The sequence below is a fragment of the Cavia porcellus genome, unplaced genomic scaffold, assembly GCF_034190915.1.
Source record: "Cavia porcellus strain 051 isolate PalLab524CR breed Dunkin Hartley unplaced genomic scaffold, mCavPor4.1 scaffold_10, whole genome shotgun sequence".
NCBI lineage: Eukaryota > Metazoa > Chordata > Mammalia > Rodentia > Caviidae > Cavia > Cavia porcellus.
Window position 1 is genome coordinate 36,900,510 of NW_026947493.1, and position 24,095 is coordinate 36,924,604.

At 34.8% G+C, this 24,095-nt stretch overlaps 1 protein-coding gene across 8 annotated transcripts in view; it reads right to left on the reverse strand.

Moving 5' to 3' along the window:
• The window catches only part of Tasor (transcription activation suppressor), an 82,633-nt gene that overhangs the window by 46,380 nt on the left and 12,158 nt on the right, over positions 1 to 24,095 (reverse strand). For all 8 annotated transcript variants that reach the window (XM_063257315.1, XM_063257312.1, XM_063257310.1 and 5 more), the window contains exons 5-15: positions 23,888 to 23,979; positions 22,901 to 23,062; positions 21,977 to 22,101; positions 19,695 to 19,726; positions 18,767 to 18,872; positions 17,902 to 18,005; positions 17,720 to 17,823; positions 7,190 to 7,262; positions 6,839 to 6,910; positions 5,233 to 5,931; positions 1,177 to 1,577 (exon numbers count right to left, since the gene is read on the reverse strand). In XM_063257315.1, coding sequence (XP_063113385.1) covers positions 1,177 to 1,577; positions 5,233 to 5,931; positions 6,839 to 6,910; positions 7,190 to 7,262; positions 17,720 to 17,823; positions 17,902 to 18,005; positions 18,767 to 18,872; positions 19,695 to 19,726; positions 21,977 to 22,101; positions 22,901 to 23,062; positions 23,888 to 23,979 — 1,970 coding nt within the window. The remainder of the gene's footprint in view (positions 1 to 1,176; positions 1,578 to 5,232; positions 5,932 to 6,838; positions 6,911 to 7,189; positions 7,263 to 17,719; positions 17,824 to 17,901; positions 18,006 to 18,766; positions 18,873 to 19,694; positions 19,727 to 21,976; positions 22,102 to 22,900; positions 23,063 to 23,887; positions 23,980 to 24,095) is intronic.

The window sequence follows — 24,095 nt, forward strand, 5'->3', positions numbered from 1 at the left end:
AGAGAATGAGAGACATTATGGCAGCCATTGTTTATTTCCCTATTGTCTGATTTTGAAGGCCTAAAATGCCTTTATCAATCTGTTCTGATCAGTTTAATATTATTTTGTTTTGTATGAATTCACTGTGTGTGAAGATATGGACAACTATTTAGAAGAAAACAAGAGACAATACAATAAGACAGTGATGATCTGTTGTCTTGCGTTAAAATCTGTGTTACTTATTGTTTTCCTCTGATCTGCTTTGTTCTATTTTGCTTAGTTTTACCCTCTTTAAAATTTTAAAAAAACAGCCACAGACATAGGTAATAACACCTAAATCAATGGGCATAAAACTTAACTGCGAAAGAAAGCAGACTCTCTAGTCCACAGCCATCAACCTGAGCATCATATATAGTGGGAAATACTAACAATACAGATTAGTATCTCAGTGCCTGCCTTACATACTTTCCCATTTAAGCCTCTGCATCATTCCCCCGCCTCCAAATATCCCCGAAGAACATAGAGGAAGGTTTGACTTTTAGTCAAAGCAAGAGAAGAATGACTTAGAAGTAAGCCCAAGGGAATATGATGCCATTCTGGTGGTGTGCTAAATGATGTAGCCATTTCTTGAAGAAATTAAAGCTGTTTCCCAGCTATTGATCAATCCTGTAAGCAATAACCATAAATAAACGACATGCCTTAGTGAGCAAGGCTGAGATATACTTCAGAGGTCATCTAACAGTCACTCATTTTACATGACCACTTACATCAGAAATATAAAGTATGTATCCTGTTTTTTACCCTGGAGCAGTGAGTTTAGTCATGGCCTCTTCTGTAAGTTTTCTGTTAACTCACACCAGATAGCAGCCAATGCTTTGAGGACTCAATTTTACCATAAAACAATGTGGAATTAACTTCCAATTTGTCCTTTCCGGCATTGTCCAGCTTTAGTTTTACCATAATGAGTGAATTTTATACTATACATAAACCCTACAAGCAGGAAGGAGAACAACTACTTTGGCATTTATACACTTATAACAAAGAAAATTCAGACACCATCTGGATAGACATTTTCACTCAGAAGTGTGTTTTTAGTTCTTGGGAAAGGAAAAACCACTCTATATAAAGCATATTCTCATGCTCTCTTAGAAACACTAGTGAAAAGCAAACAAAAGTAACAAAAAGACATATGCTTACTTCTTTTGAATGCAGCTTATGGTCAACGCCCACTTCACTGGTAGGTACAGCAACTGGATACTTTAAAGATGAAGTAGTAACTTCTAACAATGGACTCTGAACGCCCTTAAAATGTACATTTTCAATTTTTGTACATGTGGGTGGCTCATATTCTTTTTTATCTGAGACACAGTTCAATTTATGCTTCTGCTTCAGCTCTTCAAAGGCATCATCAGTGTTCAATCCTAAGGCTTTATTGACTGTGTCTGTCAGGGAAGAATCGGAATGGCGTGCATTTGCTAGTGTTTCTGACAGCCAGTTAAACAGCATATGAACATCACCAACACCAGAGTTACAGGTGCTCTGCTGCTGCTGTCTCAAGTCAGCATCATGCCCAGCTAAGCCAACAGGCTTCAGAGACTCTGAGAAAAAAGAAAGAAAATTCATCTCTTGAATTTAAGATCAAAAGTCAGCATACATAAGTCAAATAAGCCTTTAAAATTCCATGAAACTTATGGGGAGAATTCATGCAAGTAGGACTTAACACGCCTATTTCTTATTTTAAAATTCACTGCTTGTAAAATTCTATGTACAGGTCAAACTTCCTATTATATGTGAATAATACATTAATAACCATAATTACTTTAAATTCTACCACCAAATCCTAGTCAACTAGTTGCTTGACAAAAGAAAAAACATTTGTATTCACTATTGCCAATTATTAGGAAGACATGCAAATTACACGTAAATCAACTGAAAAACCTTGGCTTTTTATTTCTATTTCCTCTGCTCCTCTTATATGTTGTCCTTAAAGCACTATCTTCTAAGCTTTATCCTGAATGAATAAATTATTTAAAATTTATAATGAAGCTAGACTATTAAACATACCAAAGAAATCCACCAAACTTGCAGCAAGAAAAAAGGACTGCAAGAAAATATGTTAGGACAGGGTTCCAGACAAGTATACACTTGAACAATCTGCCCAACTAATATATTTAAAACTCTCACAGGAGTAAATGTTCAGAAAATCATGTGCTTTTAGCCAGACGTGGTGATGTACACCTGTAAACCTAGTTACTTAGGAGGCTGAAGAAGGCAACTTAGTGAAACCCTGAATCATAAAAAGAGGAAGTCATATGTTTTGATGCTGGAGTAGATATGCTTTCTAATTTAGGAAGGGTGTGATGACTACAGTAAAAATAAGCAAAATAACAGACTATATATGTATTCGGGATTTTGAAGTTTATTTCATAAAATGAGTGGGTTCAACATCAAATCAAGAGCAGGTTATTTTAAGTTATAATCCAGTCTTCAAAACTCTTACTTTCACAGACAAGAAATGCAAAATAACTAAAAATAAGCAAGAAATTCCTAGAAATCTTATCTATACACTTCTTCCTCAGCCTTATTTTGTTTTTAAGCTTTTCTCTCATTTATTTTATTTATGTATTTATCTTTTTTTGAAACAGAGTCTTGCTATGTAGTTCAGGCTTTCCTAAGATATGTAGCTGGGCTGGCTTCAATCTTGGCAGCAATCCATGTGCTTCTGCCTCCCAAGCGCTGGGATCACAGGCATGTGCTACCATGCCCATATACTATTTAGATTATTTACAAAACCTGATTATTCCACATATACAGAATCAGTCAATTATGAGCCACAAATTATTAAATGGCAACTATTTACTAAGAGCTAAGAAGTACAGAAGAGGCAGACGTGGTCATGCACACTTATAATCCCAGCACTCAGGAAGATGAGGCAGAAGGATTGCCATAAGTTTGAGGCCAGCGTGGTCTAAATAAGGCCAAGAAAGAAATGTGCAGATAAGATTTCTAGGAATTTCTTGCCCATTTTTAGTTATTTTGCATTTGGGATACAGCCTGGGCTACTGCATAGTGAATTAAAGGCCAGTCTCAATCATAGTGAGACCCTGTCTTTTAAAAAAACTGAGTTAAGAGTATAGATTTTGAGTTGGGGGTTTAGCTTAGTGGCACAAGCGCCTGCCTGGCAAGCACTAGGTCACAAGTTCGATACCCAGTACCAAAAAAAAAAAAAAAAATACAGATTTTGCCATTAGGTAACTTCTGGTAACATCATTTAATTTAGCACCAAAGATGGTTTTCTTATTGGCAAAATGAGAATAATAATGTCTAATACTTGCCAGGTATGGTAGCACACACCTATAATCCCAGCACTTCAGAGGCTGAGGCAAGAGGATTGCCACAAGTTTGAGACCAGCTTCAGATACACAGTGAGCTCAAGGCCAGCCTTAACTACATAGTAAGACCCTGTTTCAAAAACCAATGAAAGCAAGCAAGCAATGAAGCAAGCAAGCGGGCAGGCCAGCCAAAGCACCTAGAACATAGCACTTAAAACTGTCAAGACACAGGTCAACAATTTAAGACAGATAGCATGTATCAGTAAGTGTCAACAAGTCAGAACAGATCATAAATCCAATGTAAGTTGAAGAAGATGGAAACTATCAATAAACAGAACCCGAAAGCTAAGGAAGGTCTCTGACTTGCAGACACACAAAACTTAAGAGTTGCAAGATGCTTCAGAAAAAGAGTAAAGAAAGTAAAAGACTGACCATAACACATTCTAGGGAATGAGATGAATCTTAACTAAAGTATATGAAAGAATGGGAAAAATGGCTGGATGAGGTCAGTCTATAATAGAATGCCATGTACAGAAGGATGAAATGATCACAAGTTAACAAAGCAATATTGAGAAGAACCTAATACTGGCGTGAATCAAAATAAATTAGTAAGTCAAGAAAGTCAACAAGGAGATGAAAATATGGACAAGGAAAATAACACTTGAGAGAAAAAGAAATATAAGGAAAAAAATCTTTGGAGTTACTACTGCAGATAAAAGCTGTCTCAAAAGACGGAACTTTCCAGGTACTATCCAATACAGTTGTAAAGCAGGTGAAATGTATTTTTATTTCATTTTAATTCACTTAAACTTAAATAACACCTGACTAGTAACTAACATACTGAATTAGTAAAGAAATAAAAATCAGGAACACAGATTACTGGGAGCATAAAAATGCAACAATGACACTGATCTGTCTAATCTAGTCAGAGAGGATATATATTTGAAAAGACTCAAAAGCTGAGTATGGTGATACATGCCTGTAATCTCAGGACTCAGGAGGATGCGGCAAGAGGACTACCACTGCGTTCAAGGCCACTCTGGCCTCGATACTGAGCTCAAGGCTACCCTAGACTGTTCAGCAAGATCCTGTCTAAAAAAGAAAGAAAAAAAAAAGCCAAGAAAACTGCTCAGTAAGAAATAGAGGAATACTCAGACTTCCCATAATTGAACAGAGCAGTACCAAATGTGAACTATCATTTCAAAGGTTCCTGAATACAAAAACAATGTATTTCATGCCAATGGACTTAGGAGTGTATGAATATTTCTAAAAATTTAAGTGATAAAAATGTTTTAACTTACTTGAAATATTTTAAAAAATACAGTTAAGAGTCTCCATTTTTGTCACTGTTGTTTTCAATTATATCAAATCTGACTAGAATGGACAGATCTATGTCCTTATTACATTTTTATGCTCCCTGCAATCTACATGTGTTCCTGACTTTTATCTGTCTTTATTCTTATACTAATTCAGTATATTAGCCATGTGGTAGGTCTCATCCTAAAAGAATCCAGTATTTTTATATTTCTCCAATTATGAAATTAAATCTAAAAGGATGGGAGCTCTGATTATAAGGAAAATAGCTGGGTATACTTTACTTTGTTTTATGAGCCTAAATCAAACTATTCAGAAATCTGACATACCAGGGCAGGAATGCAAAATGAATTCTGCAAAGGACCAGATGGCAAGTATTTTAAGACTTTGCAGGCCACAAACACAGTTTTTATCCCAGTTCTGCCATCAGTGTGACAGCACGTACATATCCATAAATGAATAGGCATAGCTAAATTGTAACATAACTTTCTTTACAAAAAGGTAAGGACAACTTGGATTGCTCACAGCTTTGCACACCTCTGCACTATAGGAAAGAAGTAATTCCTGGTTTTTTGGGTGCTATTATTAAGGAAATTTATTATTTTACCTTCATACAGATGGTAATTTTCAGATAAATTACTGGTTTTAGCGAGCTTTCTCACATTTTCAGGTAGGTCTTCAAGCTTCCTCTTCAAGATACTTTTGCTTCTCATATCTTCGGTGTCTGGGTCCCCACTAACATTTTTTTTCCTAGACTGTATTAAATTAATCAATTCCTTGACTCTGTCCTTATCATAATCCAAAGAATGACATGACCTTTGCTTTCCAGGGGTAATAACTTCACGCCTTGAGTTGTTTCGTTTTCCAAATTTCATTTTTGTACCATTCATTTCTTCTTCTTGACCATCATAATCTGAAAGTGGACTGAATTGTTGAAGTTTTTTATTTTCTTCAAATAGCTCTTTTAGTTTACAAACAGGCAACTGATACATTTCAGGCCGAAAAATATAGGTACGCAAACAATCATCAATATGGGATTTATGTTTTGGTGCTGAGTATAAGAATTTTCTATCATCTAAACGTGAATCATATGAAAACAAAAATTCTCGTTTACCTGAACCAAAACCTCGCTTAAAAAATTCACTAACATACTTTTCAACAACAGAATGAAAATTTATAGTGTTTATACTTTTGAATTCCTTTCGACAATGAATCAAAGCAAACTGTAAAAATTGAGCTGTTCTTAACATATCTGGCACACTCTCATGCCTCTCCTGTGGTACTGCATTGGTTGAAAGTTTTTGTGCTGTAAATAAAAAACAAAAATAATGATCAAGGAAAGTTAAAAAATACAGATACACATACTTCCAAAAATGTTCAACATTTACATATTAATATTAAATTAACTCTACCCTAATACATATACAAATAAGCAGTATAGAAATAGCATGATCAGAAGCCAAAAACAAGCCAGTAAAAAAAAGTAAAACAAATGAAATAGCAGAATACATTTTTAAAAGAAAAAGCAATCAATGAAGACCTTAATTTCAAACTACCCCTAGGCAATTCAAATATTAGTGAGCAAAACAAAAGCAGTAAAGAGGACAAGACCTGAGACTCCTGCAAATGACAGCAACTGTCATTCCTCTGTCTCATAAGTAACAACTTTAACTTCAAATGAACTCTCTTCCCAAAAGCAGAAACACAGGCACAAAGTAACAACAACTAAGAAATATAAATTCACTAGTAGAAACAGAAATTCATTCTTAGTCCAACAGTAAACTCATTAGTAGGAACTTACATACTATTAAAGTTTATTCTTACAAAGGGTAAATAACAAACTTTCTCTAATCAATACCAAAAATTCTCATTAATTTTGAATGGTCTATAATTTAACCTAGTACATAACACTTTAAAGTCATTAAAATATAAATGAGAAGTACACTACAAAAAATAACCATGCGAGACCCTCAAATGCTAGCTGCAGGACTATTAACAATTATATCAAATTTTGTTAGTAAAAAAGCAACAATAAAACCAAAAACATTTGTATTAAGACAAATATCAAGTTATGCATGTTTACATTGTTAATACCTCTGATTCTCCCCAGTATTTATCAAAATATGATGTAGGAAAGATAAAATGTTTAATGTGTTATCTGAAAATTTTCAGTAACACCTGAGTAATTAGATTTAGATATTTAAAGAACTTACAAGTAATTATGCATCTAGGTTCTTGAAATAGAAACAAAGCATGTAGAATTCGAGACTTGACAGTCTGATGTTCTGAAAAAAACAGAAGCCAAATTCATTAGCAATGTGCTTTTATTATGGGGTTTTGTTTTTGCTTATTTTTTGGAAACAAGGTATCACTATGGAGTTCTAGCTGGCCTTGAACTCACTAGGTAGCCCAGGAAGACTGGCCTCAAACTCACAGGGATTTTCCCACCTCAGCCTTCCAAATGCTGGGATAAAAGGTATGCACCATCATACCCAACATAGCAATGTGTTTTAAGTGAAAGATTTTTTTAAAAACTGTTAAAAAGTAAAGAGAAGAATACCTACCATATGGAGAAATCATCTGATAAGGAGAGAGAAGAAAAAGGAATCCTTTGTCTCCCAATGGTTTAACCAGAACCTACATTTTGGAAAAGGAAAGAAACTGTATCTGCTTTCTTATTACTTATTATAAGTCAGACACAAAACACTTTCTACTAACTATAAGGAAAAGTTCTTACTCCAATTTTTAAGCAAAACATTACTCAATTCATTTAAATTATTTAATCTTTAGCACCATCCCTTCCCAAAACAACAAAAACCCCTCAGCTCCTTCTACCAACTCTGATTAACAGAATTCCAATCAAATTTATTTTCATAATACAACTTGGAGAATGTTACTAAAATAATTCTCATAGTTAACTGTGGAGCCAATTTACTAATTTTCCCTAAAATGAAACACAAATACCAAACTAAAGACATCATACTTCTGTCATCAATTTAAAAGATGTTATTAAGTTGCTAATACAGTATTGAATGTTGGCCTTAAAACATATTATGAAATACTCCTTTTGAAGATGATGAGTTAATCTCAAATAAAAAATATTGCCATAATCTAATACCACATATATTTAATGTTTTGCAATTTGCACTGTCAGAGGTAACTTAAAAGATAAACAATACATGGTCCTAGATGACAAGAAGTTTATAATGAATACAGAGTACTAATAAAAATACCAATAATTATGCAAGGCAGAAAAGTTTCTCAAGCAATTTATAAAGGAAAAGGAATGGAAAATACAGTTTGGTTATGGCAGTAGAGATGGTCAAGAAAAGTTTGCTGAGTGTACTGAATGTAGATTTTTGAAGAACAGGTAAGTACCATACACAGACAAGAGCAGGAGACTGTGGGAAATACACTATAGGACAGCCACATCATGAGCAAAGGCAAGTGATACAGCAGACAGTCTAAAAGCATACTTATGATTAGCAAAAAGATGAGAAAAGACTAGGATAAATATCTACCAGGCCAGATGAAGAATTAGACTGTAAAATAACTAAGAACACCAAATTATCCTTGTGGGCATCCTCAGGAATGTCCTTGAGAATATTCTCTTTTGGGAAAGGCTGCTTCCTTAAAACAATAACTAAGAGCTGAGCACAGTGGCACATAGTTATTTGGGAGGCAATGTTGATAAGCAAAATCTCAATGAAAATTAGTAACTTAAAGGACAAAAATGTTTCTCATTCACATGTAATAAAAACAACGAACACCCGAAAGTAAAGTGGTATCATATTTGGAGATTCAAGAGTCCCAGCAGACCAATTTCCCAAAGAGCAACTTCTCCCCTGTCAATTCAACCCATGCCACACTCAAGCAGTTTATTCTGATAGCACCTGTAAAGGACTGACAGTGGGAGTAGGCCGGTAGGATGAACCAAATAAAATTAGAGGGTCACAGAATGACTGACCAGAAAGTCTTTGAGGATCATTCTCAAAGGTTGGGAAATCTTGGGGCTGGGGATTTAGCTCAGTGCAATAAGCACCCTGCCTTGCAAGCATGTGGTCATGAGTTTGATCCCTGGTACCAATAAAAAAAAAAAAAAAAAAAAAGGTTGGGAAATCTTTCCTTGTTTTTTATATCTGTATTTATTCTAGATCAGGTACCAGATGCTAATGTCACTAAAGGAGTTTAAGTGAGAGTATGCATTAATAGTTAGTTATAAGCATAGGATGTTGGAGAAGCAACAGCTTCATGTTTTATGCTAAGGAAAATGAGTTACATACGTTTAACCTCTTGCCCACTCCAAATAAATGAATACATACAGTCTTTGTAAATTCCACTGGCCTAGAGGCATAAAGATTCATACTCTAGCTGGGTGTGGTCACTCATGCCTATAATCCCAGCACTCGGGAGGCTAAGGCAAGAGAATAGTTGCAAGTTCGAGACCAGCCTGGGCTACAAAGTGAGCTCAAGGCCAGCCCGAACTGCATAGAGACCGTGTCACAAAAAAAGACAAAAAAAAAAAAAGATTCATACTCTAAGAACTCTGATGTAGCCAGAAACCTCTGGAGTACAGGTGGTCTACATCTAGAAACAACTGAAAGGTAAGGTACACAGAGGCCCTAGCAGTTTTACCTGTGGCTGTAGCCTAAAGAAACACCTTCAATCCTACAGGAAATGAAAAGCTCAGAAGCTCTATGTTCTTGCTTCCTCTATTTATCACACCTTCACTGTTTTGTTCCCATTCAGAAAACAATATTAATTCAAGCTGTCGATTTTTTCTACTTTATTTTACTACATTAACTTATCAAATAATATTATTGGCCATATGGAGCCAAAAAAGGTATTCAAAAAGCATCCAAGGAGCTCACATCCAATACTTTGGATTAAAGTATATCTTTAAAAAAATTACCAAGTACATTGTCCACTTGAATTCTTATAAGATTAATCACCTAGCTTAAAAGGAAATAAAATAATATATGAGATTCAGTAGAAAACAGATTCAAACATCTAAAGGCTTCAATTTGGAATTATTAAATGCAACAAATCAAGTAATTATCTATGAAACATTTATAGAAATAAAATACCTGGCAGAATTAAAAACATGTTCACATAAAAGCTCACATCTCATTTGAAGTTTTTTTGGACCTATTCCAATTTTTAGTTTTTATTAGTACATGTTTCTAGTACATAAGATTACATTCCTCAAGCAGATTGGTACATGTACATAATACATCTTAATTCTTCGTCATTCCCTTCCCTCCTCTGCCCTCTCCCTCTCTTCACCTCTTGATCCCCTTCCCATTTGAAAAAAATCTCTCCCTATTTCCTATTACCTTTCATTTTGTACTTCATATGAGAAAAACCATGTGATATTTAAGCTTGCGTAGCAATGTTTTTAACAATCAAAAAGTGTAGCCAGACGAGATAGTACATACCTATAATTTCAGCACTCAGGAAGTTGAGGCAGGAGGACTGCCCTGTAGCCTGGGCTACATAGACAGTTCAAAGCTAGCCTACACTGCATAGTAAGACCCTGTCTCAAAATAATAATGATAATAAAAAAGTGGAAAAACTAATAGACAAAATGTGACATTACCTATATACCATAACAAATTAATATTCATCAGCAGAATGAAATGAAATACTGGTATACATTACAACATGGCTGAAACTTGAAAGTATAATACCCAATAAAAGCCAGGCACAAAAGGCCTTGTTCTATTATTATAAAATGTCTAGAATAACTCGGGAGGCTGAGGCAAGAGGACTGTTGCGAGTTTGAGACCAGCCAAGGCTACAAAGTGAGCTCAAGGTCAGCCTGAACTACATGGCAAGACTTGTCTCAAAAAGACAAAAAAAAAAGTGTCTAGAATACACAGATCCATAGTTCCAGAGACCTGGGGAAGGGAAGAATGCACAATGAATGCTTAAGGGGTACAAGAGGTTTTTTTTTTCTGGCATAATGAAAATTTTCTAGAATTAGATAGTGGTGATAGCTACACAACTTTGTCAGTCTACTAAGAACTACTGAACTACATGCTTTTAAAAGGCTAAAATGGTGAATTTTATGTTTTGTGAATTTTATTTCAATGAATAAAAAAATGGCAGGGAATACCAAAGCATTAATGCCTACCTCCTAGAACAGTGCCTGGTACATAATAGATACTCAATAAATATGTGTGAAAGAACCTGTTACAAAATGATTAGGCAGATCCAAAAGGAATGGAGTATCAGGCATGATGGCATAAACCATAACGCCAGCACTCAGAGCCTGAGGCAAGAGGATTACATCAAGTTTGAGGCCAGCCTGAATTACACAGTAGGACTGTCTCAAAGCAGAACAAAATGAATCAGATACAACTTTCAGGAAAAAAATTCTCTATGAAACGAGAAACAATAAACAGATGAAAACAGCAAATCAGACACAGCTACAAATAGAATTTTTAGATTAGAAGGTAGTTCTGATGAAATGTAAACTGCAGGACAAATGAACAAGTAGGAAACAAAAAGGTTAAGAGACATAAAGAAGAAAATTAAAAGATATGACATGATACTTCATAGTCCTAAAAGACTAGAGAATGATGACGAGGCATCATCAGACACAACAGCTAACAATTTTTCCAGAAATGAAAATACAAACTCACAGATATAGGAAACTATATATTAAGCTAGGCAAATATGAAGTATATACCTACATAAGGTAACTGCAAACTATCAAAGACCAAAAACAAAAAGCCTCCAGAAAAAAAAAGACGGGGCACCCACTCAGGACCCTCTTAGACAGAACCTTCCTTTCTTTCAGTAAGACTCTTTAAAAAAATGACCTGCAATAAATAGTCACTTAAAGCTAAGGCAGGAGGATCACCATGAGTTCGAGGCCAACCTAGGCTACATAGTAGGTTCAAGGCCAGTCTGAACTATATAGTGAGACCCTGTCTCAAAAAAACAAAACAAATATGCACTTAGTAGACCTCTTAAAAAAAAAAACCAGAAGTCAAATACAACAAAAATATATCTATCATCCAGAATCGTACAGCCAGCATTCAGTAAAGAATATGCATTTCCCTCGAACATAGAAGGCATGTAAAACACTGACCACATAGATCTCTTAAAGCAAGTCTCAACAATTTCAAAGTAACTGCCACCTGTTTGATTACCAAGCAATTTAATTAAGACATTTAAAAAGGCAAAGTATTCCTCATATAATTGAAAACAAAAACATAAATCTCTACATCATATACCATAGAAAGCATAGTGAAAACTAAACAACACTGAGAGCTAAATGATAGCAAAAATACTGGACATTGAAACATATAGAGCTGAGCACAGTGGCATAAAGCTATAATCTATGTACTCTGGAAGGCTGAGGCAGAAATACAAATTTGAACCTAGCCTGGGCAACTTAGTGACTTCAGGGAGTCTTGCCTCAAAATAAAAAATAAGAGGGCTGAGGATGTAACTCAGTGTGGGATCAACTGTCAGTACCGGAAAAAAAAAAAAAAAAGAGAGAGAGAGAGAGAATGCAAACAAAGCAGCACTTAGCTGGGCATAGTGGCACACGCCCCGGAGAACTGCTGTGAGTTTGAGGCCAGACTAAGTTACAAAGTGTGTTCAATACCAGTTTGAACTACATAATGAAACCCTGTCTCAAAAAACAAAACAAACAAAACAAAAAAAGCAGTACTTAAAACTATTTATTGCTTTTTCAAATCAAGTCGGAAATCAAAAAAATAAACCTCAAAAAAATTGACAGCAGAAATAAAACCGTGAAACAAAGTTACAACAAAAAGGTCAAATCCAGTATTTGATTAAGACCCAAAAAAAATGCTGACAAATCTCTGGGGAAAATGACAATAAGGAACAAACTATGTGAAAGTGCTCAAAACAACATATTAAAACTATATGAATGATTCATTCCAATGAATTTGAAAACATACATGAAACCTGAAAAACAAAACCATGCTAATCGACTCAAGAAGAAACAGCCTGAAAACTGTTAAAAGAAATGAAATCAGTATCTTGAAATCATTCATAAACTAAAGAGTTTTGCAGGAAAGTCCTACTCAATGAAGAATAAATTATATTATCTTATATATTATCTGTCTTCCATATCTATGAGTTTTGTATCTATGGTTTCAGTCTACTGTGGATGAAAAAAAAAATGCCAGTGAGTTGTAAAAAGCAAAATTTGAACGTGTCATTCACCAGACAGTCTGCTGAAGCCATGTGAAGTGCTACGTAGACATACCCTGCTCCTGCTTCCCACCATTACAGATGGTGAGTCCCTCTCCAGAGCTCCTGTCTGAGCACTGCTCCCCTCATGTTTGAATACTATGTAGTTAACCCTACACAAATGTATACTAAACATTTATGCTTTTTACCATTACTCCTTCAATGGTATTATATATAGCAACTATTTACAGAGCATTTCTACTCTACTAGATATTTTAAGTAACCTGGAGATGATTTAAAGTAACCTGAAGGATGTGTACAAGTTATGTGAAAACAGTGCATTTTTTTTAATATGAGGGACTTAAGACTTGAACACACAAGAATTTTGGCAGCTATAACATGTCTTACACTCCTATGAATGTCAAAGGACGACTGTACATCCATCCATCTCTTACAAAAAGAAGTTTATTATCTGGAAAGCTAGTATAATCTTCACACAAGACTAGTACGGCCAACTTTAAGGCTAGAATTGAACTAGTGACACTCCTAGTGCTAGGTCTTCAGAATAAGAATTATACCAACTCTCCTAGATCTCCAGCTTACTAACTACACATTTTGTTTGGTTTTTAGCTTCCTTTTTGTTTACTTTTTTGAGACAGGGTCTCAACCAGGGCAGGCCCTGAGCTCACTACATAGCCTAGGCTGGCCTCCTGCCCGAGTCTCCCAAGTGCTGGGATTACAGGTGTGTGCCCGGAGGCTCTTAACTACACGTCAGATAAGTCAGCCTTCAAAAATCAACCAATTCAGGGGCTACATATTTAGCTCAGCGGCATAAGCGCCTGCCTTGCAAGCAGGCAGTCATGAGTTCGATCTCCGCTACCAATAAAAAGGAAAACGACCAAAAAAAAAAAAAAAAATCCAACCAATTCCTTATCATTAATCTTTTGCATATACAGGCACATACACACAGACACATACACTCTCTCTTACTTTTTTCTTTATAGAACCCTGGTATTAAAAAATAAACATTCCATTTACTGAAACTCAAAATCCCTTCATGCAAAATTCAAGAGATTTAAGATATTTACAAAAACCTACTGCAAAATTCCTACTTAAGGATGAAAAGTCCTTTTTTTTTTTTTTTTGTCTTTTTGAGACAGTGTCTCTCTATGCATTTCAGGCTGGCCTTGAGTTCACTTTGTGGCCCAGGCTGGTCTTGCAACAATCCTCCTGCCTCAGCCTCCCAAGTGCTGAGATTACAGGAATGAGCCGCCATGCCCAGCTAGAACTGTCCTTTTTAAAATTGAGAAGAAAACTTCTGGCAAGATGGCAGAGCAGTAAGCAGCAGAGAAAACATCCTCTTTGAGAGTCACCATCCAGACCCTGGAATATAGCATCATAAAGAAGAGAAAAGGAAGGAAGTTTGTCACCTGGACCCAGAAAGAATCTAAAGTACCAAATCAAAGCTCACAGAGAGTGAAAAGAAAAACTTCAAGGAAGAAGAAGGCAATAGCCAGCAGCACTTCACCCCAAGAAGGAACTCACCGCGCAAGAGGAGCTGTTCAAACCTGGGGAACGTGGTCACAGTGACACTGATGGCTGGAGACCCTGGAGGCCTCTGCAAAGAAACTCGGCCTTGGAAGGGAGCAGCGGACATGGAAGACTGCTGGCTGGCAGAGGACCTTATCCTTCCAAGGGAGACAGTGATTAGCCAGGAGCCATTTTGCAGTTGGGCCAGATAAGCTAGGAACCCAGAACTGCTTCGGGCTGTGTCTAGCAGCTTCTTGCTAGGCAGAGACCCGTGGATCTCAGGGAAGGTCTGCTGAGGTTACCTGCTGCTCCACCATAAAGCAACTGCTGGCTTGCTGAGACACATCAGCACAATTTAGGACTACATCTCTACAAGTTGTCTACTAGTGAAACCATACAGCATCGTAGAAGTGCACTATTTGTGTTTCTTCCCTGTTTTTTCTTTCTTTTTTCTCATTCATTGTTTATGAGTATGAAAGTGGTTCCTAACCTCCTGTCAGTGTGTTCTTCCTTTTATTTCTTTCATCTCTTTTCCTTCAGTCTTCCTCCAGTTCCTCCAACCAGCTAATCTCTTTCTCTTCTTCTACCTCTCTATTTTCTCCTTAATCCAGTTTAATTTTAATCCAGAAGGCAAAATTGGCACATTATAGACTTATATATTACATATAATTATCTAGTTTGTGTTACATTTTATATTATAATCACAAATCTAGTTTATACACTTAAAAGTTGCAAATTAAGGGTTAGCTCAGTTTGTTGTGTTCTAAGCTGTGTTTGATGCTATTGGTACCACTAAAGTCTAAATTGATATAATTGTTCTGAACAGCTGTTGGTCCTGATAATCCATGACTGAGATTAACTAAAGGTCACAGAAAATAGTGTGGCATAGTGCCAAATCACCAGGGACTATGCCAAACAAGCTGCACCTTCTCATCTCCAGCAAAATGAAGAGGTAAGATCTTCCAACCAACTCAATACTCTAAAACCAGCTATACATGGAATAGACCTCAGGGAAATAATCATCACCTAAGAGTCCTAAATACTACCAATAAAGCAATCCACCACAAGCAATTTGTAAGTATTACCCCAGGAATTAAAATTTTTAAAAAAGAGAAAAAGACACTTCAGCAAAATGCAACCCCAGACATCCAGTTCACGATAGGCAAATCCAGAAGTCAATGAGGTAGGACAATCTAGCAGCTGCTGGGTGATACAAAGAAGAGTAACTTTAAGAGTAACTGGAGTTAATGAACAAACAGAAGATATCATAAATGACATTAAAACAATGTACAGACATCATGACAGAAAACTTTCCTAGTACAGAAAAAGAATTTGACATGCATATAAATGAGGCAAATAGAACTCCAATTAGCAATGATCAAAACAAATCTACAGCCAGGCATATGACAGTCAAGATTCCAGAAACTGAACACAGAAACAGAATCCTACAAGCTGTTAGAGAAAAGAATCAAATCACCTATAACGGAAAGCCAATCAGAATTATAGCTGACTTCTCAGCACAAACTTTCAAGTCTGGGACAGCTTGGACTGAAGTACTCCAAGTTCTAAAGGAAAACAACTTTCAACCCAGACTGATGTACCCTGAAAAACTATCTTTCAAATTGATGGAGAAATAAATATGTGAAAAAATGTTCATCACTGGTGATTTGAGAGATGTAAATTAAAACAACACTGAGATTCCACCTCACCCCAGAAAGAATGGCTACTAACAAGAAATCAAGCAATAACTAATGCTGGAGGAGCTGTGAGGAAATAGGAAGCCTCACCACTGTTGGTGGGAATGCAGACTGGTGCAAGCACTGTGGAAATCAGAGTGGAGATTCCTCTAAGAACTAGGACTACAGGTCCCATTCAATCTAGCTATTCACCTTCTGGGTATCTTCCCAAAAGTATTAAAAACATCATACCACAGTGCACCCATGTTTATAGAAGCAGTCTGTAATAGCCAGATTTTGGAAACAACCAAAAAGATGTGTTATTTTTCTACATTGGAGTATTACTCAGCCATAAAGAAGGATAAACTAGAGAATTTTATAGGTAAACAGATGCAATTTGAGAACATACTCATTATAAATAAGACACACGTGTAAACATCACATTGTGTCACTAGTGTAAGAAGCTGAAAGAAAAACATGTGTGCATATATATATATATACACATACATACACACACACACACACACATATATATGTATATAAAAAATAGTCAAGATAGTTATACTGCTGATTTCTCTGAGTTCAGTGAAGAGAAAGATTTGTGCTGGTATTGTTCTGACGAATGAATGCAGATGTCCTGTGCTCTGGGTAAATGATTTGGGGATGACAATGCACAGTGTATCTACCTTCCCTGCCCCAACTGACATGTTTTGAAATTTTGTTGTAGCTTTTTTTTTCTTTTTTCTTTTCTTTCTTTTAATCCTTGAAATAAAATGGATTTGGAAAACAGAATTTTTTTTTGAGATAGAGACTTGCTGTTACCCAAGCTACACTTGAACTCATGGATTCCTGTTTCAATCTTCTGAATAGCTGGAACTCCAGGTAAATAACATGGCACCCACCTTAGTATTTTTGTTCTTTTCAGCTTATTATATTTTTGAACTACAAAATTGCAAAGGCATATCTCTTTTGCTTCCTATCTTTCAGTCTCATTAAATGTAATGTGTTGGCCAATTGTTTTAAATTTAATAAATAAAATCCAGACAACAACAATGTCTACAAATCCCTGCTTTAATCAAACATCAGACTAGAGGAACCTTGAATGCATAGTAACATTAAGGAAAAAGATATGAAAATTGATGCCTGTAGACCTAGCTACTTGGGCAGCTGGAACTGGAGGAGCCCTTTCACCTAGGTTTCAGGAGGTCAGCCTGAGCAAAACAGTAAGACTATGGCAAAACAAAAAAAGAAAAACCTCCAGAATCATGAAATCTGCACACAAATGCCAGGAATAGACAAAAACTATCAGTCTCACACTGTTCTGACATAATCTCAATATACGTTAAGTATCAATTACATTTCTACATATATAACAAACAAAAAAATGCTCAGAAATGTGGCTGGATATGTAGCTCTATAGTAAAGTACATACTTAGCACACTCAACACCCAGGCCTTAATTGCCAGTACACTACCCCCTGTAAAAACTAATCATGTACACACACATAAAGTCAACATTAAACACCAACTGCTTTTTCATATACCAGTATGAACTGAAACAAATTAGAAAAACAATTCCATTTACAAGACCTTCAAAAAAGTAAGTACCCAAGCAACAAAGACTTATTACTTTCAGACACAAAAAATAAACTGAAATATTAATATAATCAACTATTATGTTTTCAAAGGAATATTTTAAAACCTTTTTACTCACAAGTTTTTCTTTATCTAGTTTTTGCAGTAAACTCTCCATGTTACTTCCAATTCTTGCCTTTTCTACAACTTCATAAAGGCTGCAATACATTCCATTCTTCAAAACTGACATAAAGAAACACATAGTAAACATCCAAATAGAGCTTGCTCCCCCTATATTTTAGTAATATTGAATTACTTTACCTTCATTTGGACCTAAATATGTTTCCTTATGAAACAATGCTGGAGGAATCTTCTGTTTCAGATGATCAATACTCGTAATTGTTTCAATATCTAACTTTTCAGGACTGGGAAGAAAAAAGAACACACTTGCCTTACCTGTTTTTTAACTTTAACAATAGTATTATACACACACAAACACAATGCTTAAGAACAAAACAGAAGGGTATATTCATTAATATCTTTTACTCTATTCATTAATATCTCATTTTATTTTATTGGTATGTAAAGTACAAAAACCTACACATAGATAAATAGCCTACTATATTACCAAACCTACATCCACAGCCAAAAACTAATCCAATATGTCAATTTTAGTAACAATAAAGGATTAAATATCATCATTTTATTAAAGACAATTCAAGTAAAAGCTGTTAATTTTCAAGTCTTTACGAAGGCATAATATTTACTGTGGTGGTAGCAAAAGATCATTTAAGATTATTCTACTCTAGCATGATACACAGTACAGAACAAAGGCTGTGCATTTTAATTTAACCTACCACATCAAGCTTTTTCTAACAAAGAACTGGTACGTTTTAAATCTACGGTATTCAAATTGCCATATGAAAAATATATTTAATTAGGATAAGACTTTTAAATAGTATTTCTTGTTTTAAAATAATTAACAAAAAATTTTATGCCACAAATCTATAAAATTAGCCCATTTTCAAATCAAGATTAAGTAGCTCCTTTTCAATTAAGTTTCTAAAAGTCATTAAATCAATCATCTCAAAAATGAACATTTATATTTACATTTTTCTTGAACAAAAATGTAAAATAAAAAAGGTTAGAAATTAGTAATAATTAATTGCTATTTTCTTATACTTACAGCTTGATAGGCAAAAAAGCACGAGTAGCTGACCTCAGAGAAATATAACACAGAAGCTTTCCTTTATTTAAAAGCTGTCCTTTCCACACTGTATAGTTAAATTTATCTAAATAAAAATAATAACATTATTTTTGACAACTCAGAAAAATAAATGCACATTACTAGAAAGAGAAAATATCAAGAAACAAGGTTTAACTAGAAAGCAGACAAAAGTGATTATTTCAATTTACAGAAAAGTTCAAATTCTAAGGTTTTAGTTATAAGTATCTTTTCTCTTTCAAAAAAAATTCAGTTTCAATAAGTAACACTTTTTCTATTTAAATATGATCAGAAAACTACGAAGCAAAGACAATACAATCACTGCCCTTTTACTACCAAGAGACTATGTTAAATCCAGTAGTACATGAATGCCTACAATGTCTCCTATCTTCTACTCATTCGCTGTTCATTATGAAGAAATCTGAAGATAATGTCAGTGATGCTTTTAATTTTTATCTCCTCTACATGCTAAACCTATGATGAAATCTATACTTTTTAAAGGCTGATTTGTTTCCAGGCATAGTGATACATGCCTGTAATCCCAATGGCTGAGATTACAGGAATGCCATGAATTCAAGACCAGCCTGATAGTGAAACCCTGTCTCAAAAAGATAAAAATAAATATAAGAAGGCTGAGTTCTGAAATCTACTTATCATTTTCTGTTTAATTTAAAGTTATCATTTGCTCTATTTTCTGAAGTAGGAGCTTCTTAACAGAGACCTTACACTTAGAAGACCAAGTTATTAATGCTTCATGATAACACAGCCTCACTGCTGTTTCATACTCTGTAGATTTTCATTCATTATACAAATAAGACAAAGCACTTATTTATCTTTTATGGTATGAGTTCTTTCAATTTATAAAACTAAAGAAATAGAAGAATCTTACCCACGTTTCTATCTGCATTAAAGCTGTTAGATCTACAAATTTTTAAAAAGAAAAGAAAAAAAATTACTGACTGGTAAAAATATGAAAGTTAACATTTATAACCCTGATAAAAGGACCTTTTTGTAGTGCTAGGGAAAGCAAAGTACTATTAGGCTACATCCTCCACCCTATAAACTCTTTTTGTAATGGTACAATGCGTAATGGAATAAAATTCTTCCTTCAGTACAACAACAGATGAACTTTCCATTACGAAATATAATAAATTCAAGTCTACTTAGAGAAAAAGTAGTATTTATTTTGCTATTATTACATTGGCCAAAGTAAAAGGGAGGTTTTATTCCCAACAAAAAATATCCATTAACAGAGAAAAGTCCATTAAAGTTTCTTTAAATTATTTTATCTTGGTGACAAGATTAGAAAAAAAGTTTGATAATACTTAAATATATTCACTTGACATTCAAAAATATTTGCTAATAATATCCTATTATTTAGGAGGCATAATTCTAACTAACAGGATTACAAGAATAAACAAGTCCATGTTGAATTTCAAAGAATTTACAATCTAATGAAGACAGAAGATAACCAATAATGTATAAAGCTTATCAGGTGACAATGGTTTTAAGTGCTAGGAGGAAAAGACACACTATAAAGGGGTTTTAAAAAAAAAAAAATCAGCAAGACTGAGAAGGTTGCCTTTCAAGAGAGAAATGCAGGGAAGGAAAAACCTGTACAGATAAAGTAACTAAAGGAAAAAGAAGCGACAGCAAATTTGAAGTCCCAAGACAACTGCATCCTTGGGCCATTCATGGTATAGGACAAATTTCTGAGTAAACTGTTTGACAGAAATCACAATCAAAGAGTCAAAGAAAATTAACAGTTATTATTCCTAGGAGTATGACCTCTTAATTATAAGTGCTAGATTCTTTTAAAAATCACTTACAAAATACTGCTACAGTAAATGTGCGTATCATGGAGATCATAAATACAGGGCAATTTTTTAAAAAGGAAAAAATACAACTGTCTAATATCATGTGGATTAGCATTTGTGCCTGTGGATGGTTTCCAGGGCTTAGTCACTAACATGAAAAATTACTATATTTCAAGAACTTAAATGGATGGCAGGACAATTCGATCTAGAAAGCTGATAAGAGGTCTACATGAAATACATTCATAAATGTTTCATCTGTGGTTTTTAAAACAGCAGTATTTCAGGCAGGCATAGTAGCACATGACTAATCTCAGGAGGTTAAGGATGAAGGATAACAAGTTCAAGGCCAGATTTGGTAGCAACTAGTAAGATCTTATCTCAAAATTTTAAAATGATTTTTAAAACTAGGGAAGATATAGCACAGTAGGAGAGGCCCTAGGTTCAATCTTACCCTACAAAAAAATATATTTTCTATATTAATAGGTATCACAAGTAACTTTATGTATTACAACTCAAGATGAAAATAAGTAAGACATTTAATTACCCCATCTACATCTCTGTAAATGATTTGGGTAAAATATTCTCACCACATGGAAGAAATGAGTACTGCTTTGTATTTGTTTACCTTATTGTTTTTAAGAAATTACCACTGGTACTCAGTACTGGTCAACAATTAGAATCACATGCACATTTTAAAAAACTACCATTCTCTAGGTTCCCTACTAAGTATCAGATTAATTTGGTTTGAGGTGGGGCTAGGGCATTATTTATAGAAGCTAGCCAATTTTAGAAAAGTTAATATCCAAAATTTCACTTTTAAAAACTCTCAGTATGGGGCTGGGGATTTAGTTCAGCGGCATAAGCACCTGCCTTGTAAGCAGGCAGTCGTGAGTTCAATCCCTAGTACCGATAAAAAGGAAAAAGACCAAAAAAAAAAAAAAAAAAAAAACCAAAAACCTCTCACTAACGGGGCTGGGGATTTAGTTCAGCAGCATAAGCACCTGCCTTTGTAAGCAGGCGGTCATGAGTTCGATCCCCAGTACCGATAAAAAGAAAAAAAGAAAAAAAAAAAAGTGTAAAAATTCTCACTAACTCAACTAATCAAAACTTCAATGCCAAAAGAAACCCACTGACCATTTATGGGAATTTTAGTCTGTGCTTCCACACAGCTAAATGATTGATCGTCTTCACAATGACCTCTTATAAAAGTTAACAGGCACATTCAAGCATTCAATTAATTTTAAGAAAAGTGTTTCTGGGGAAGGCAGAGGGGTTGACAAGATCCTGTAACCCAGAAGCATAGGCTGGGTAGCATCTTACTCTGGATGATGTCTGAAACTCTTCAAAGTCTTACCTTGATGAAGAAACAAACTTTGGAGTTTGTATATCATCTCTGTAAGTAAAGGACACAACTGCATATGGACAAACATGTCTTGGTCTTCGCCTTAATTCATCAAAGCCATACTCATAAAAATAATACTAAAAATAAGAAAATGCAAAATTAGGTAGGCAAGTAGTACCAAGTGAAATTTCATATTTATCTGTCTGATTTTCAAGACACAAAACCATTTAAAAACCTCTGATAGAAAATATCTTCAAGTTCCAGCTTGTTGGTTTAACTGAAAAAAACTGCAGTAATACTGAAAAAAACTGTATGTAACATTCTATTTCTACGTGTGTCAGACACCAAGGGACTACTAAGTATTCCATACGTCTACTTCTGAGAAGCTGACTGGAGTTTGCTTCTGAAGAGTTGGGAATATAAAACAAATTTCCCAGTAGAAACATTACAAATGGAGTCTAGGTCAGGCCCAGAAAAATCAACCTGATAGGGGAAAAAAACAAACAAAAAACCTCAAATATACACACACATGTGTCACAATCTCAACCAAACCTAACTGCCATTTTGTTTATCACTTTGAAAGAAAAACACATTATCTGGACTCAACTTCAAATACATCAAAAAAGGGGCTGGGGATTTAGCTCAGCAGCATAAGTACCTGCCTTGCAAGTGAGTGGTCGTGAGTTCGATCCCTGGTACCGATAAAAACGATAAAGACCAAAAAAAAAAAAAAACCAAACATCAAAAAAGAAGGTAGACAAGAGTAATATAGGTGTCAAGGGAGATGAACAAGCCTCACGCACAAGCAAGGGAATGCAGCAGTGGTATGTGGGAATCAAAAACTATTGTGATAGCAGAGGTAAAAGGGAACATTCTGAAGGATTCAGTAATACACAGACATGAGGTCATAACATTAAAATGGGTCTAGGCACATACCTGAGTAAGTTCATAGGCTCTGTAAGCCAAAAGAGATGTAATTCTACCTGCATTCTTTGACACGTGACATTCATGCTTTGGTGTAGGGTCCAAAGCACTTTTATTCAACATGGATTCCAAGTTTTTCACACCCATGGGGTCATATATACTTTTTATTTTACCCTAAAATAGAGAAAACCTCTCATGTATTTGCCTAAACATGATCAATACAAATTGCACAACACTCTTCACTAAGCTAAGTTTATTATCAACATATACTACCCTCTGTCTTTATTCTTTTCTTTGAAAGGGAAAACTGTTAAGTGAAACAAATCAAACTCACATGTGTCAACACCATATTGTCTCCCTAGTGTAAGAAATGGTAAGAGTACGTAAGATACAAAATCCTCAATAAATACAGTGAAAGGGTAAGAATACATATATATAGCATAAGAATACCTATATGGGGGCTGGGGATTTAGCTCAGCAGCATAAGCACCTGCCTTGCAAGCGCGCAGTCATGAGTACAATCCCTGGTACCAATTAAAAAAAAAAAAAAGAATACCTATATGTAGCAGCCATTGTTTATTTTCCTATTGTCTGGTTTTGAAGGCCAATAATGCCTTCATCACTCTGTTCTGATCAGTTTAATACTATTTTGTTTTGTATGAATTGCGTGTGAAGATATAGACAACTATTTAGAAGAAAACAAAAGACATTATGGTAGCCAATGTAGATTTTCTGTTGTCTTGCTTTGAAATATGTGTCACTTATATTGTTTTCTTCTGATCTGCTTTGTTTAGTTTTACTCTCTTTAAAATAAAAGAAGTATAATTAGCTTAACTAAAAATGACAAACTACTCCCAAAAGTATCTTTACATAGTAGCATGGACTTCAACACCAACAAGTACAGACTTTAATTTAATCACAGTCCTAAATACTCGAGGTCAACTCAAAATCCAAAAAGAATGTTGCCTTTCACACATGAAATGTAAAACCTGAAATTACCTTCATTATTTTAAAAATCACAACATCGCCCACTGCCCCAGTTTCCAAAGGATTAGCTTGTAACAAGTCAGCATATTTAGAAAGATAGACACCTAATAAAGACAGAAAAATTAAAAGAATTTTAATAAGTAGGACATGAATAAAAAAATCAAAATGTTCAATAATAGAAAAGAAGATATATAAGAACACTAGAAGCAGTTGATGTTTT